This window comes from Astatotilapia calliptera, chromosome 13 (assembly GCF_900246225.1).
Source record: "Astatotilapia calliptera chromosome 13, fAstCal1.2, whole genome shotgun sequence".
Taxonomy (NCBI): domain Eukaryota; kingdom Metazoa; phylum Chordata; class Actinopteri; order Cichliformes; family Cichlidae; genus Astatotilapia; species Astatotilapia calliptera.
In genome coordinates this window covers 27755175-27768152 of record NC_039314.1, presented here as the reverse complement: position 1 = coordinate 27768152, position 12978 = coordinate 27755175, and the positions used below count along the sequence as shown (strand labels likewise).

At 37.8% G+C, this 12978-nt stretch overlaps 1 protein-coding gene across 2 annotated transcripts in view; it reads right to left on the bottom strand.

Annotated features, from left to right (window-relative positions):
* Window positions 1-12978, bottom strand: part of nrg3a (neuregulin 3a) — a 344868-nt gene that overhangs the window by 20017 nt on the left and 311873 nt on the right. For both annotated transcript variants that reach the window (XM_026189294.1, XM_026189295.1), the window contains 2 exons: window positions 12230-12332; window positions 4146-4272 (listed from right to left, as the gene is read on the bottom strand). In XM_026189294.1, coding sequence (XP_026045079.1) covers window positions 4146-4272; window positions 12230-12332 — 230 coding nt within the window. The remainder of the gene's footprint in view (window positions 1-4145; window positions 4273-12229; window positions 12333-12978) is intronic.

Below are 12978 nucleotides of genomic sequence, written 5' to 3'. Positions count from 1 at the left end.
GCTTGTTGCTCTCCTTTCAGAGATTTTAGTAATTGATTGCCTGCAGACAGAAATCAATGTGATTCTGGGTGCGTAGGCACAAAATAAACAAATGCTGCTCATTTGCATGCAAGTTCCCCAAAGACTGTTGTAGAATTTAAATAAATAAAAGAAGATTTCAAAGCAACATTTATGCACTAAAGATCCGCCTTGTTTTTCCACCACAAAACATTTTTTGGAGTCAGTAAACAATAATCAGTAAGGAAAATAAAAGCCAAAGTGCTTATTTTAAATAATTTTCTGTACAAATTTATGCAATGTGCATGTGATATTCGATTATAGTCTACTTTTTTCAATTCTTTGCAGAAAAGATCATTAATTATTGCAAAATAACACAATAATAATTGAAGTGCACCATAAGAGGGAGGCAATAATGGTCATTTACACTTCAATCACTATCCGTTAAATGACAAAGACATCTTTAAAGGCACTGTCAACAACACACGTGTTTTAGTAAAAAGAGCGTTGCTACTAATCTGGTGTCTCTCATCAATAAGACGAGCGAGTGTGGGCTTCTTAACTAGAACAAGAAAAAGCTTTTTTCTCAATACAACATGATATTTCAAAACTAGATGTGAAGCAGTGTAGTTTAGACAAGCTTAATGCCTCAGTGACAATCAATGAGCAGCTGTGTTGTCGATAAACTAGGCTGTGGCTGAATATGTTAGGTGATGTGACATTTAATGTGATGTCCCTGCATGCACTGGACCATTTATATTATCATGTATCAGAGTGATGTTGGAAAAAATAGGTAAGTGAAAAAAGATAAAGCAAAGTGGAAATTCTGAGATAAAGAACAGTGACCCACTTAAAGTTTGAATGAAGCTTCTATAAACGAGAAGAAAAAGGAATACAACATTCCTGCTGTTGACTTCCATAAAACAAAAGGAGATAAGAAAGTAAAAAGATAACAAAAATGTCCTTAAATAGCTACACAGCTGAAAATCAGAACGGAGTTTCAAGTCATAAGTATGCAGACAAAATATTCAAGTTTCCCAGACTCGTTTCTGATCTATATAACTGATCTGTTTTCCTGTGCCTTCTCTCTCATCGGGTCGATAAACACAGAAATCTATTTGCATTTGTTTTCAGTAACTCTGACATTTAGGTTGAAAGTGAAATGAAATGTGATGTACTTCTAATGGCTGCACAATTTCCAACAATACCTCAGTTATTTGTCTGAAATATTAATGTTGCTCTTTGAGATTAAAATAATATTGACTGTTTTTTGGGCATATTTTGTGCAATGCAGTTATGCTGGAGGCTGGACTTTTGCTATTCCTCTGATCATTACATTAGTTTGGGAAGCCAGTATGTTTGTCCTCGACAGACCTCTTACCTTGAAGGTAATTTGAGGAGACGCACCTGACACACCATCTTTACAAACTCCAGATTTTTCAGATTGCTTTCAAACTCTGGTTAAGTCTGTCTCCGAGCCATGTCTTACACTCTTGAATCGTCTGAACTGAAACTGAAGGTGGAGGCTTCGGGCAAGAGTGTCAATGTGTTGACATTTATTTGAGGCTGACATTAAAACTAAAATGAAACAATCAAAATGTGATTGATATGTAGACGTTCAGCTTTAAAAGTCTTTAAAAACATTCAGGAATGGTTGATACATTTCGGATTTACACACCTATTTTTTCATAAGGAGATCAAAGGTCTGGAGTTGAAAGAAAGAAAAGAGACAAAGGGAACCATGCAGTCAACAAATCAACAAGTTGGGACGATATTAAAATGCAGTCGCAAGCTTGGGAACACCAAAACATCTGGGAGACCACGAAGCAGCCAAGTGGATGTTTTAGATTAGATTTGTTTGAGGAGGTAAGCGTAACATAATAGCATTAATAATATAATTGCTCTACCTTACAATGTAAAGTACCTTGAGATAAGTTTTGTTGTGATTTTGTGCTATAAAACTGATAAAACTGAATTAAATTGGTTGTACAAGCCAAGGTTTTACCCTAAGATGGTGCTTTATCCTTTACAACAGCGGCCCAAACCTTTTTTGCACCATGGACGGGCTTATTTTCATGGACCGACCTTTAAGGTATACAGCTTCATTCTGATTGGATCTCGTGTCTCCAGGACATTTTCATTTCGTTTTTATTTTTCGATGAAAGTGTCGATACAAAAAAATCAGAATCTCAATTTCTGCATTTCAAATCAAGTATGACACTATTATGCTCGCAAAACTACTCATTTGTTTAACAGATTCATCTGAAATTTTAAATATGCCATAACAGACAAAGGAAATTTTCTCTGTTGCTGTCAAAATTTAGATGACAATATTGATACCATGCTGGTGACTGTATGGTAAATATAAGGTTGTAGCCACAAGTTACCATAGCTTACTTTTCCAAAGTCTAAGTATTACTTTAGGTCTCTTTTAAAACGTCAGATAAAATATGGACAACTTTGCATTTTTGGTGTCAAAAACTAGTGCAGTGCAACTGTGGCTTCTGGGGTCAAAACCAAAGATGTATCCAGATATAGTTGGTATGTTTGACATCTATCTTATTTTTTTTGTCAACCCGTTTTGCAAAACTCCCTTCTTTGGCATTACAGGTGAAGATATTATATTTCAAGCTTTTTAATGAAATAACAACCGCTGATGTATTTTTTTCAGAGGACAGTCTTTGCAATGATGACAAATCAGGATAAATCTGTCAGCTGTATCACGAACTGCCAGCATGAAATGTAATTATCTCCACTGCTTTTCACACACAGTGATTTATTCATCTTCTGCATATTAATGCGCTTATGATGGAGCCCCTTGTGTATAGACCAACAGTGCATTTAAAAATGTTTCTAATACTTTACACACTTGTGTATTAATTTCAGTGGAGTGGACAAAATATTTGGAACCATTTAAATATAATGCAGTCTGGTGGAGCGCTACCAGCACCCATTATGACCTATGCAATAAAGATAAGAAAATCACAAGCTGGAAACACAGTAATTCATGGTATAGATGTTGTACTGGAATATGTTAGATCTCATAGGTGTACCTAATGAAGTGCTTGAGGGATTTACATGATTAAACTGTAAAAAATGCTTAAGGTTAATTTATGCAGATTGGTGTAGAAATACACACAAGGACAGTCTCCCAGGAGCAACATTCATGTTAAGGTAATTTTCATGTCCATGCCAGCTACTCCCGGACGCACATTTGGGAGCGCGATGACACAGAGCACTGAGGAGATGATGAATGACACTGGCAGCCAGCAGCATGCTCCCAAACCACTGAACGATTGCTCTCAAGAAGACCTGTAAGCCTCCTGCAAGTGGCCAGGTGGAGACAGCAATACATACTTATTCACATGCACAAACTGCAGGCAGCCATAAATCTAATGGTAATCCTCTGCGGTGTCGTGTGTGAGGTGTGTGTCTGCTCAGTGATAATAACTTTAGGGAGCAGACATCTCATTTTGAATATTTGTTGGTTTTCAGATTAAGATTTATGTTTTAATGTTTGTTGACTCCTGCTAATGCCAACTAATTTACTGAAAAATAATAACCAACCCCTGAAGCCCAAGGCTATATTTTAAAATTCCTACCTAAAAAAAACAACAACATCCAGAAATTCAGCCAGGGACGGCTTTATAACTGTTACAAAAAACTCTGGCCTCTATGGGTGAGATAAAAAAAAAAGCTACCACAACAATGATAAACGAACGATTTATATTAAAACACGAGCCTGCATTTGAATTTCCAGCTTTAACAAATTTTTTTGGAAGAGAGCTGGATGTTGCTACATTCATTGTAAGAAGTAATCTCTCACAAGTACAGCCTCATGTTTACTCTTTCATAAATCCGTAACTAAAAGTAAGGAGGTAAGTAAATAAGAGAATGTATTGCTTTAAATGATGATCAGTTTTTAGATTTGCTGATGTTCAACTGGCCAATGCCATCTGCATTATCCTGTCTTGTAAACCTATATTGCTCCTATAGAAAAATTCCAGGTTGCAGTGCACATGTGAAAACGAGCCAACAGTCTTCACAAAACAGGAGCACCGGGAGTTCTGCATGAGGTCAGTTTTCCATGTGTTTACATGTATAAGCACCAAAAAAAGAAGAAGAGAAAAAACATCTCATGTACTCACCTCATGAATTTGCAGGTTGGTGTTAGAGGCCCTCATTTTGGCTTCTAGGGCATTATGGGAACTAGTAGTGTAGTTTTTCAAACTGCGACTCTCCTTCAGGTGGGCCTGGAGTTTTTCTCTGCGCCTCCTAAACATAAAGGAAAAAAATATACAACTGAGATAAAAAGTTATTGGATCCAGTTGAGTGCTTTAAGTAGTAGCGTTTATTGGCTGAGTTTCAGCTGAGTTGTATCTGGACGTAACAGTGATGCATTAAATTCATCTTTAAGACAGGAAGATTAACACGAGACTGAACAAGTGAACCTGCTGATTGCATCTCATATCATCCAGGCTACTTCTGCACTTACAATCAGATTTAAATGCAGACGTGTGTTCTGCATTATGATATAGACTTTTGAAAACTCAAAACGTTGAGTGTAGAATGGATGGAGGGACCACCGCTGAATTTTGTGCTTAAGTACAGGCTGTTAGCACATAGAGCGATGCTAATGCTAGCAAGCTTGTCAAAAGCTGCTGATTTTTACATCGTCTTACTGCTTTTACTGAAGTTGAATTTATTAGGCTAATATGTATGTTTAGAGACTCAGTGAGATGCAAATATTTTCAATTTGGGTAGCCTAATGGTTTCATATTATTTAAAAAAAACCCTTTGATTTCTAGAGAGTAAGTGCTGCTATTAGCTAAATGAATGCGGATCATGTTTACGCTTCCAGATTTTTATCCCACTGAATCAGCATCTAATGTTAGTGAATACTCGTATGTGTTTATACAGCTATAAATACATAATAATAGGAGGCACTGACATTTCAGGGTTGCTCCAATCCGTCCAAGTGATGTTCACTTTAAATTTAGCTTCTATATGACAATCTAATAACGTATGCATGTTGACCGAAACTGTTAACAGGTTTTATTCCTAGCAGCAATATTCAAATGCCCAACAATATGCCTCTCATAAACACTAGCACACGTGGTATATTCATGCACAGTGTAACCTTTGTCAGTCTCCAGAGTAAATCATATACACCATCATAAGTTCTATACAGCACTGAATACATATATTCAGTGCTGGCATTTCCTTATTAAAGGTCAGACAAACAAAAGTGAAGGCTAACTGACAGTTTTCAGGTCATTTTTGTTATATCTTTTGATTTGAATCCGTGGTTCCAAACAGATTCAGCTCCATCTCTCACTCTGGTATTGATTTTTCGAAATGTATCGATTAATTTTTACATCACTTGAGATTAGTGGATCCTGAAAGGGTTTTCTGTTAACACTGCTTTGGAGTTGTTTGACTGTAAAGAAATAAGAGACACACCTGCTGGCTAAAAAGGCCTTTAACCTCCCATAGTTGCTTCCACTCAAAAATCCATACCAGTTCCTCTTTAGCGTGATATTAGCGTGAGGTTTTCTTCCAGTACAACCTGTATCGAGTTCCTCAGTGTCATAATTATGTTTTGCACTCATTATCTTGAGATTAGCAAGTCTCACTTGTAACCAGTCTATAATTTTGCTCTAATTAATTCAAAACTGGAGCTTTGGCACAAACAGCTAATTATAACCAGTTTGAAAAATGATGTCTGCTCCCTTGCCTTTGTTTCAGAAATGCAGATCTCACCGAGTAGTGTTCTACAGGTCTCCTCTCAGACAACAAACTAAACATATGTAGCTGCTAATTGCAGCCAGAGATGTGAGAATTTTTAGGTCTCTTTTCTCCAGCCAGTCGAATCCAACAGTGATCTCAAGAGTTCTCAGAAACATTATGTGCAGCAGCATTTTCAATATTGTATTTAGGACGGAACAAAGGAGGGACAGATTTAAGTCCAAATTTATACAGAAGAAACTCCACCAACTGAATTTATGAGCGTGGCTTACTTTTTAAAGTATCCCTACCATCCTTTGCGATTCCTAAAATAATCTATTTTCTTCCCTCTCCAACCAAGACACTGGCTCCCTGGTGAAGGAGAGTTGGTTTCTAAGATTTCCCTGGAGAAGGATGAGTGGAAGAAACTGAGCTTCCTGAGAAGCTCTCTACCAGTAATATAATTTTACCTGATTTCTCTGTGATCGGTGATTAAAACAAACTAATAGACGTTTATATAATGACACTTGACATGAAGTTTGGATTTGTTATTAATCTCTGTCTCTCTTCCACAGCATGTCTTTGTCCTGTCTTTCTTCTCTCACCCCAACTGGTCATAGCAGATGACCGATGAGCCTGGTTCTCCATTAGAGGTTTCTTCCTGTTAAAATGGGAGTTTTTCTTTCCCACTGTTGCCAAAGTGCTTGCTCACAGGGCTCATATGATTGTTGGGTTTTTCTCTGTATGTATTATTGCAGGGTCTACCTTACAATATAAACGTCTTGATGCATGCTCAATCATCCAGCTAAGTAAATCTCCAAAAGTTGATTCTGTTCATCTGGACGTAGCGTTTTCTGTGGGAGAAACGCTCCGTCACTCATCCAAGTGACTTCTTCAGTCTCAGCTGACTGCAGGTTTACCCAATCTTAGAAACAGTACATTTGCATAATGACTGAAACCAGCCCACTAAAGGAACAATGGGCTGGGAAAACGCTACGTCCAGATGAACAGAATCAACTTTTGGAGACTTACCGGTACAATATAAAGTGCCTTGAGGCGAATGTTGTTGTGATTTGGCGCTCTATAAATAAAATTGAATTGACTCCATTTAATAGTTTCTGCATAGATATGTAGAACTGTGACTATTCATTTGAGATGTGTTCTCCTTACATTAGTAAAAAAAATTGAATATTACAAAGAATATCTTTATAACATTCTTTGCAAATACACTGAAGGACTAAAGTCATTGACAGCCACATTAATTAGTTTGACCCTAATCTTGCAGCTGACTACATGACAAAAGGTTTAGAGGTAATCAAGTTAGAGAAAGCGGGATAATTACAGCTGGAGTAGCTGAAGGATGTGAGCCGATTTTGTCCATTCATCTGAAAGAACCTCTTTTGGTTTGCTATTCTGACCAGTAGACATTAAAAATCTACTTGATTTTTTACACCACTTACCCAAGCATGTGCAATTAGACTGACCTGGAGCACAAAAGCTCTGTATCACAACTTCATTGTGTTGTGCCAGGGGTATGCTCATTACCAGATGCAGCTGATGAAGCCTTTACTTGTCCTTTGTCAGACACTCTGCTGAATGACAGCGACGTAATGAAGTGTTTACAAACTGCCGCATGCTAAGCTTATATCCTCTCCACCTCTGAGGCCTTTAATTATATTTTCTTAGAAGGAGGCTGTGACATTTGGTACACACTAGTTTTGGAAAAGTGTTTACTTAATAGGAACGGTCCATTATCTCTTCTAAAGCCTTCCCGCAATCTGCTCGTTTGCTTGCCGTTTTAGGATCCAAAAGGGTATCAGTGCTCTTTGTCATAGAAGCATATGCTTTTTCTGCCATGAAATACAAAAATCTCAAACATCCAGCTCTGTAGGTTTGTTGATAGATGTGCCATATATCACCCTGCATCCCTCACTGTTTGTGCAAAAGAGAAAATTTGGCTTTGTTATCTCAGGGTGGCGTTACAAAACTTATAATAAAATCATGCTCAATATCCACCAAAAGCACCAAATATTTGCAACCAGCCTGATCTCCTGAATGAGTCACTGACACGCAGCTAATACTAATTCTTGGCATTTCATATAAATTCTACTCTACTATACTTCTTATTCAGCAGGTTCATAATCCTTAAAGTATCTGATGGTTGGAATGGCTTTTTATGCCTTTAATGCAGAACGCAAGTAGAGAGCAATAAGGAGACTTAACTCCTAAATATTCTGCTACCCTTGTTTCTCCAAAGAAGGATAATTAGAAAAAAACAACTAAGTACACCAGGAAAATTATGTCTGCATTAGAGGACTTCTTTACATTCACATCCTCTGCAAACACACACACATGCAGGAGTCTCTTGTTGCAAGGCAACAGTGCTGACTACTGATAAATCATGCTGACTTTTTGCATTTAGTCCCAATGCAAGCAGTATTTTAAAGCGAGGCAACTTAAAAACCTATGGAGATAATCTGCCTGATAAAAGAAATTGCTTCTGATGAAGTTATTTAAAGAAGAAAAGTTTGACTCCTTGTTAAAAATTCTCAGTACTGCTTCCACTCCACTGTCACCGCACGGTATGGATTAGTTCACTGTCAGCGTATGTGTGCTGGGGAATGACTCAGCATTGTGGCACACCACACTATGACTCGCTTCATGACTAGTGGTGATGTAACACAATCTTGCTCCTGTCCACACACATCAGATCCAAGGTTAGCCCTGAGAAAACGACTTCAGCAGAAATGAAAACAGTCTGCTGGTGTCAAACTGCACATCACATACAGTATGTGCATTTAAAGACCACAGAAGGTCAAACAGCCACGTTAAGTAACGTTGAGCAAAACATATTTTGAATGAGGTGGGACTTAAAGGGTACAGAGCTCAAGGCGATCTATTCTAAAGTTTTTGTGTTAAGTCTGACTTTTACCAAGGAGACTGAAGCCCACCTCCATTTACAGACCACGAGTTCATTTTTAAAAAAAATATATTTTAGTCCTGCTTATTTATTACATATTTGCCATCATTGTTTTACTTGAAGCACCTTTTGTGCAATTAAAAAATATAAACATGTCAGTGCACATAATGTTGCAGAATGGTTAAATATTGATGTTGCCATCTTATGATAGATTGGAGTTTGGTACACTCCGCTTTAACTGAGTAGCAAAATCAGGACATTAGAGTAACTAGATAAAAACATGACTTTATAATGAGTGTGTAAAATAAGCTCGTAGACTGTCGTTGTTGTTTTTTTAAGGTTAAATGTTGATTATGAAGTGGTGAGTTTCACAACACTCATGGAATAGAGTTAATGTTAACTTTTAAAGGACAATAAAGCAGATAAGTCAGCAGTGATGGATATTACAATGTAAAACACACTCTATGTCTCTCTGTTATTGTTTTAGCATGAAGTGGAAAACATTTGTCTTTCATGTAGCTGCACTTTTATCGGGATCTTTTTTCTCGGTGTGAGAAAACCTTTGACTTTATCTTTATTCAGGTCACTCAGATCCGCTCCCTTGCTCCTTCATCCCAATCTGTATGCATCTTCTCCAATGAACAAGCAAGTTCCCTGACTCAATTATGGATTCACTGAAAGCGCCTGTCCATCATCGCTTGATCCGATTATCTTGTTGTCAGGCTGCTCACTCACTCACATCATTATATTACTGAGGAAAGCCTATGGAATTACAGTGCCATCTATCATAGCTTGCTCCATAGTCCACATACTCTGAATGGCATACTGCCATTAGAACCAGATGTTTAACCCATACTGCTGAGATTCCCTTCACAAGGGATATATATATATATATATATATATATATATATATATATATATATATATATATATGACTATTCATTTACCAATTACTGTGAACACATATTAACTTCAACCCTGCAGAAAACAGGCAGAGAGCAGAGAAAGGCTTAAGTCACATGAGCTGACCTTTGGGTGATAATAGGCTATGAATATGTGTATAATGAGCTTTACAAATTGTTGCAAATACCTGGTCTGGGATTTCATCCAAGATGCAGGATGCCTCAACATGTTGCCTCAGTTTTCACTAAATTTAAATATGTCTTTGTTTACATGTGGTCTGACCACACCCAATAGGGCTTATTTCTACATGTAGTAATAATATATTGATTCAGGGACCAGTGGCAGAATGTAGCAGCAGTAATATTACTTAAAAGTTTGAATGTCAGTCATTGTAGACACTTTCAAATCAAAGGAAAATCATGAAAAAAATCGAAATTGCTGGTTATGGTGAAATTTCATGTCACTACAGCTAATTTACTTGTCAACATATTAAAGGGGAAATGCTGTCACTCTAGGAGCTGAGTAATAATTCAACTGCAGTTCTTGTAATTTCAGTCTTTCCAGTGTAGAACTGAACTAAATTTATCTGTGCTGAATACCCACCATGAGCTCTAACCTCAGTCGTTTTTGTGTCACGAAGCCACTGAAACACTCTTTATGATATGCAGAGTGCCGCTTCACAGAGGAGAGACTGACAAAATGTCATAGTGGTTCCTGTTTTTCTGTTGTGTTGGACATCAACTACATTGTTCACAAAAACAATCAGCAATATCACTTATAAATATACATTTTGCTTTCTTAAATAATTAAGAATCAAGTGACCAAGTACCATTTTCAAGTTGTAGCAGCCAATAATCAAAAACAAGCTCACCTGAATTATCAGCAGTAATTGTTTTTTATAACTCAGGAAAACTGAGGACTCCTGCAATGTTTCCATTTGGATATTTGTCAGTGAGCATATAAATGCATTAAGTAGCAACATATTCACAGCTTGCCAAATACTGTGAAAGTTCTCTGCTTAGCATCCAGGAAACCAGTGTTATTAATGACACGCATAGTTACTGACTGAGCTGCAGCTGCACCCCTGTGCATGCTTGCACTGCCTGCGCCAGCTAGCAACAGCCAAAATGCTGATGAGCCATAATAGACAGTATAAAAGACAGAGATTGCTTCCAGGGCTGAAAAGTGAAACTAATGCAGAAGTGACTAAAACCTGCATGCTTTAATGGCTAGCAGGGGGTAGGACGTCTGGTTGCATAAAGACTTCTACTTGTGCAGAAGTCTAGGATAAATAGCTTCATGAACTCAATCTCTAATTTTTTGTCATATTCAGTGAAAGATTACGTTAGGTGAAAATGATTGTGCACACAAGTGTATGATCTTAACAGTTTTTAGCCACCCTTTTAATGGTATACAAGGACAAGGGCTAAGAGAGAGATGCTGTAAAACCTTGACAGGATGAGACTTTCTGCAGAAAACTTGGAAGAAAAGCTTTTTTTTTTTTCCATTTTCAATTTCTTCTACTTCTATACCAGTGGTGATGTTTTGTCCGAGTGGTGACATCTAGCATTCGAGAGTTTATTACAGCAAGTCTAGCAAACTTCAAGTGTCAAGGTGATAGGGCCCTGGTGACATCATAGATGGCACACAACACAACCAGTGGATGCTCTGTGTTTGGAAGATTACATCGCTTCATCAGTGCAGCATCAATTTCTTTCAAACTCTCTGAAACTAAATGGAAATCCCTTCATGTACTGAATGTCCCGCTGATGCAAGACAATTTGTCCATTTTGAGCTGGTGGGCTTCCAAAGATAACGGCATGCTTCCCTGTTATTGTTATTGCTAGCAAAATATGATTTGAGTCCACATCAGATTTTCATTTTATTTCTGTGAAGTTTGTGTTAGTCTGTTTGCAATGGGAACCAGAACTTTTATTGGCTTAGTGATTAGTGATCTCCATTTTTAAATTAGTGCTGGCTAGTCTGGCTTTTTGTTGCGTGTCATGAGGAAAGCAAAGGAGAAGCATTAAGCCAAGGCATTTGGGACCTCGGCTCAATGCACAAATGCAACAGTTTGTGGGGCAAATATGACCCGAGTCTTTAACAGAAATGAAATCAAGTCTAGAGGCTGTTAGATGCAACAAAGAGGGTTGAAGAAAGTCTGATTTTTGATGTTACTTAACAAACCATTCACACATTAGTGATAAAGAGAGCTTGAATACATTAAAAATAACACCTGTTCGTCTCCATCTGTTACGTAGTCTGCTCGCTGTTTGTACTGAAACATAATTCCTAGGAAGATAATGCTTAGAGGTGGAGATTCACACATTATTTGTGCAATTATGAAATAACCTGTCGCCTCTAGTTTGAAGTTTGTAGATTTTAATGCTCGCTGGCAGTGCACTGCAATCTGTTTAAAGTTTACTTAGTGACAGTTCATTTACAACAAGCAGTTTTACACGACTTTCTTCTTTCTCAAAGAAAGATTTGTTCACTGATCCACTTTGTTGTTGAAGTGTTGTTCCCAGATCTCAGCATTTAACTGCGCGAGTGCAATTTGAATATTACCTACAGGAAGTAAGTAATAAGCTAGTAAGTATGCTGAATTGAAAAAGATTTGAATTGTAGTTTTAACAGCCATCTGTAGACTTTATGTGCGGTGTTGTGAGTTTATTTTCTCACTTGTTGCGGCAGTAGAGGGCCATGCACAGCGTTCCCAGGAGGCTAATTGCCATGGCGATGGATGTGATTGACAGCACCTGTCTCTTATACACCTCTTTGCTCTCTGTGGAGAAATAAACAGAGGAAGAAGTCACATTAATGTTTGAACAACAGACCCTCGGGGAAATAAAGCTATAGATCACGCACGTGTTTGCTGATACGTGTTTATGCGAGAGACCAAGGAAGGGAGAGGAAACAGTGGGCTGTGCATCTGTGCGAGTGTGTATATCTGCAGACATCCCACAGTCAATATTCACACAGTCCTCACCCTAACGCAGAATTAAACATGGGTTTGAGATTTGCACTTACCCATTTTTAATTTCTAACGGTGTTGTTTACAGCACCCAAACAGCCATTTTAAATCATCGAACAAGCAGTTGTGGTGCAACAGCTCTCTTAGGCTTTTTTGTATCTGTCTTGCAGATTCTTACAAGTGTAATTACTTTTGCGTAAACCAAATAAAATTGAAATAAAACAGCAATAAACAAACACGCTTTTACAACTCCCCAGCAACACTTGCTATTCTTAGTTACCACACAGCCTTTCGGCTCATTTTATCAGCTCTCCCACATAGAGTAATGGTCCGACAGACACAAGACACTGCTTTTGAAATGGATGCCACATGTAATGGAGCCTGAATACATGGAGACAAGAAGAGTTATGGTGCGGAGGAACGCCATTAGTGGAGAAAAATGGAAGCTGTCTTGTTT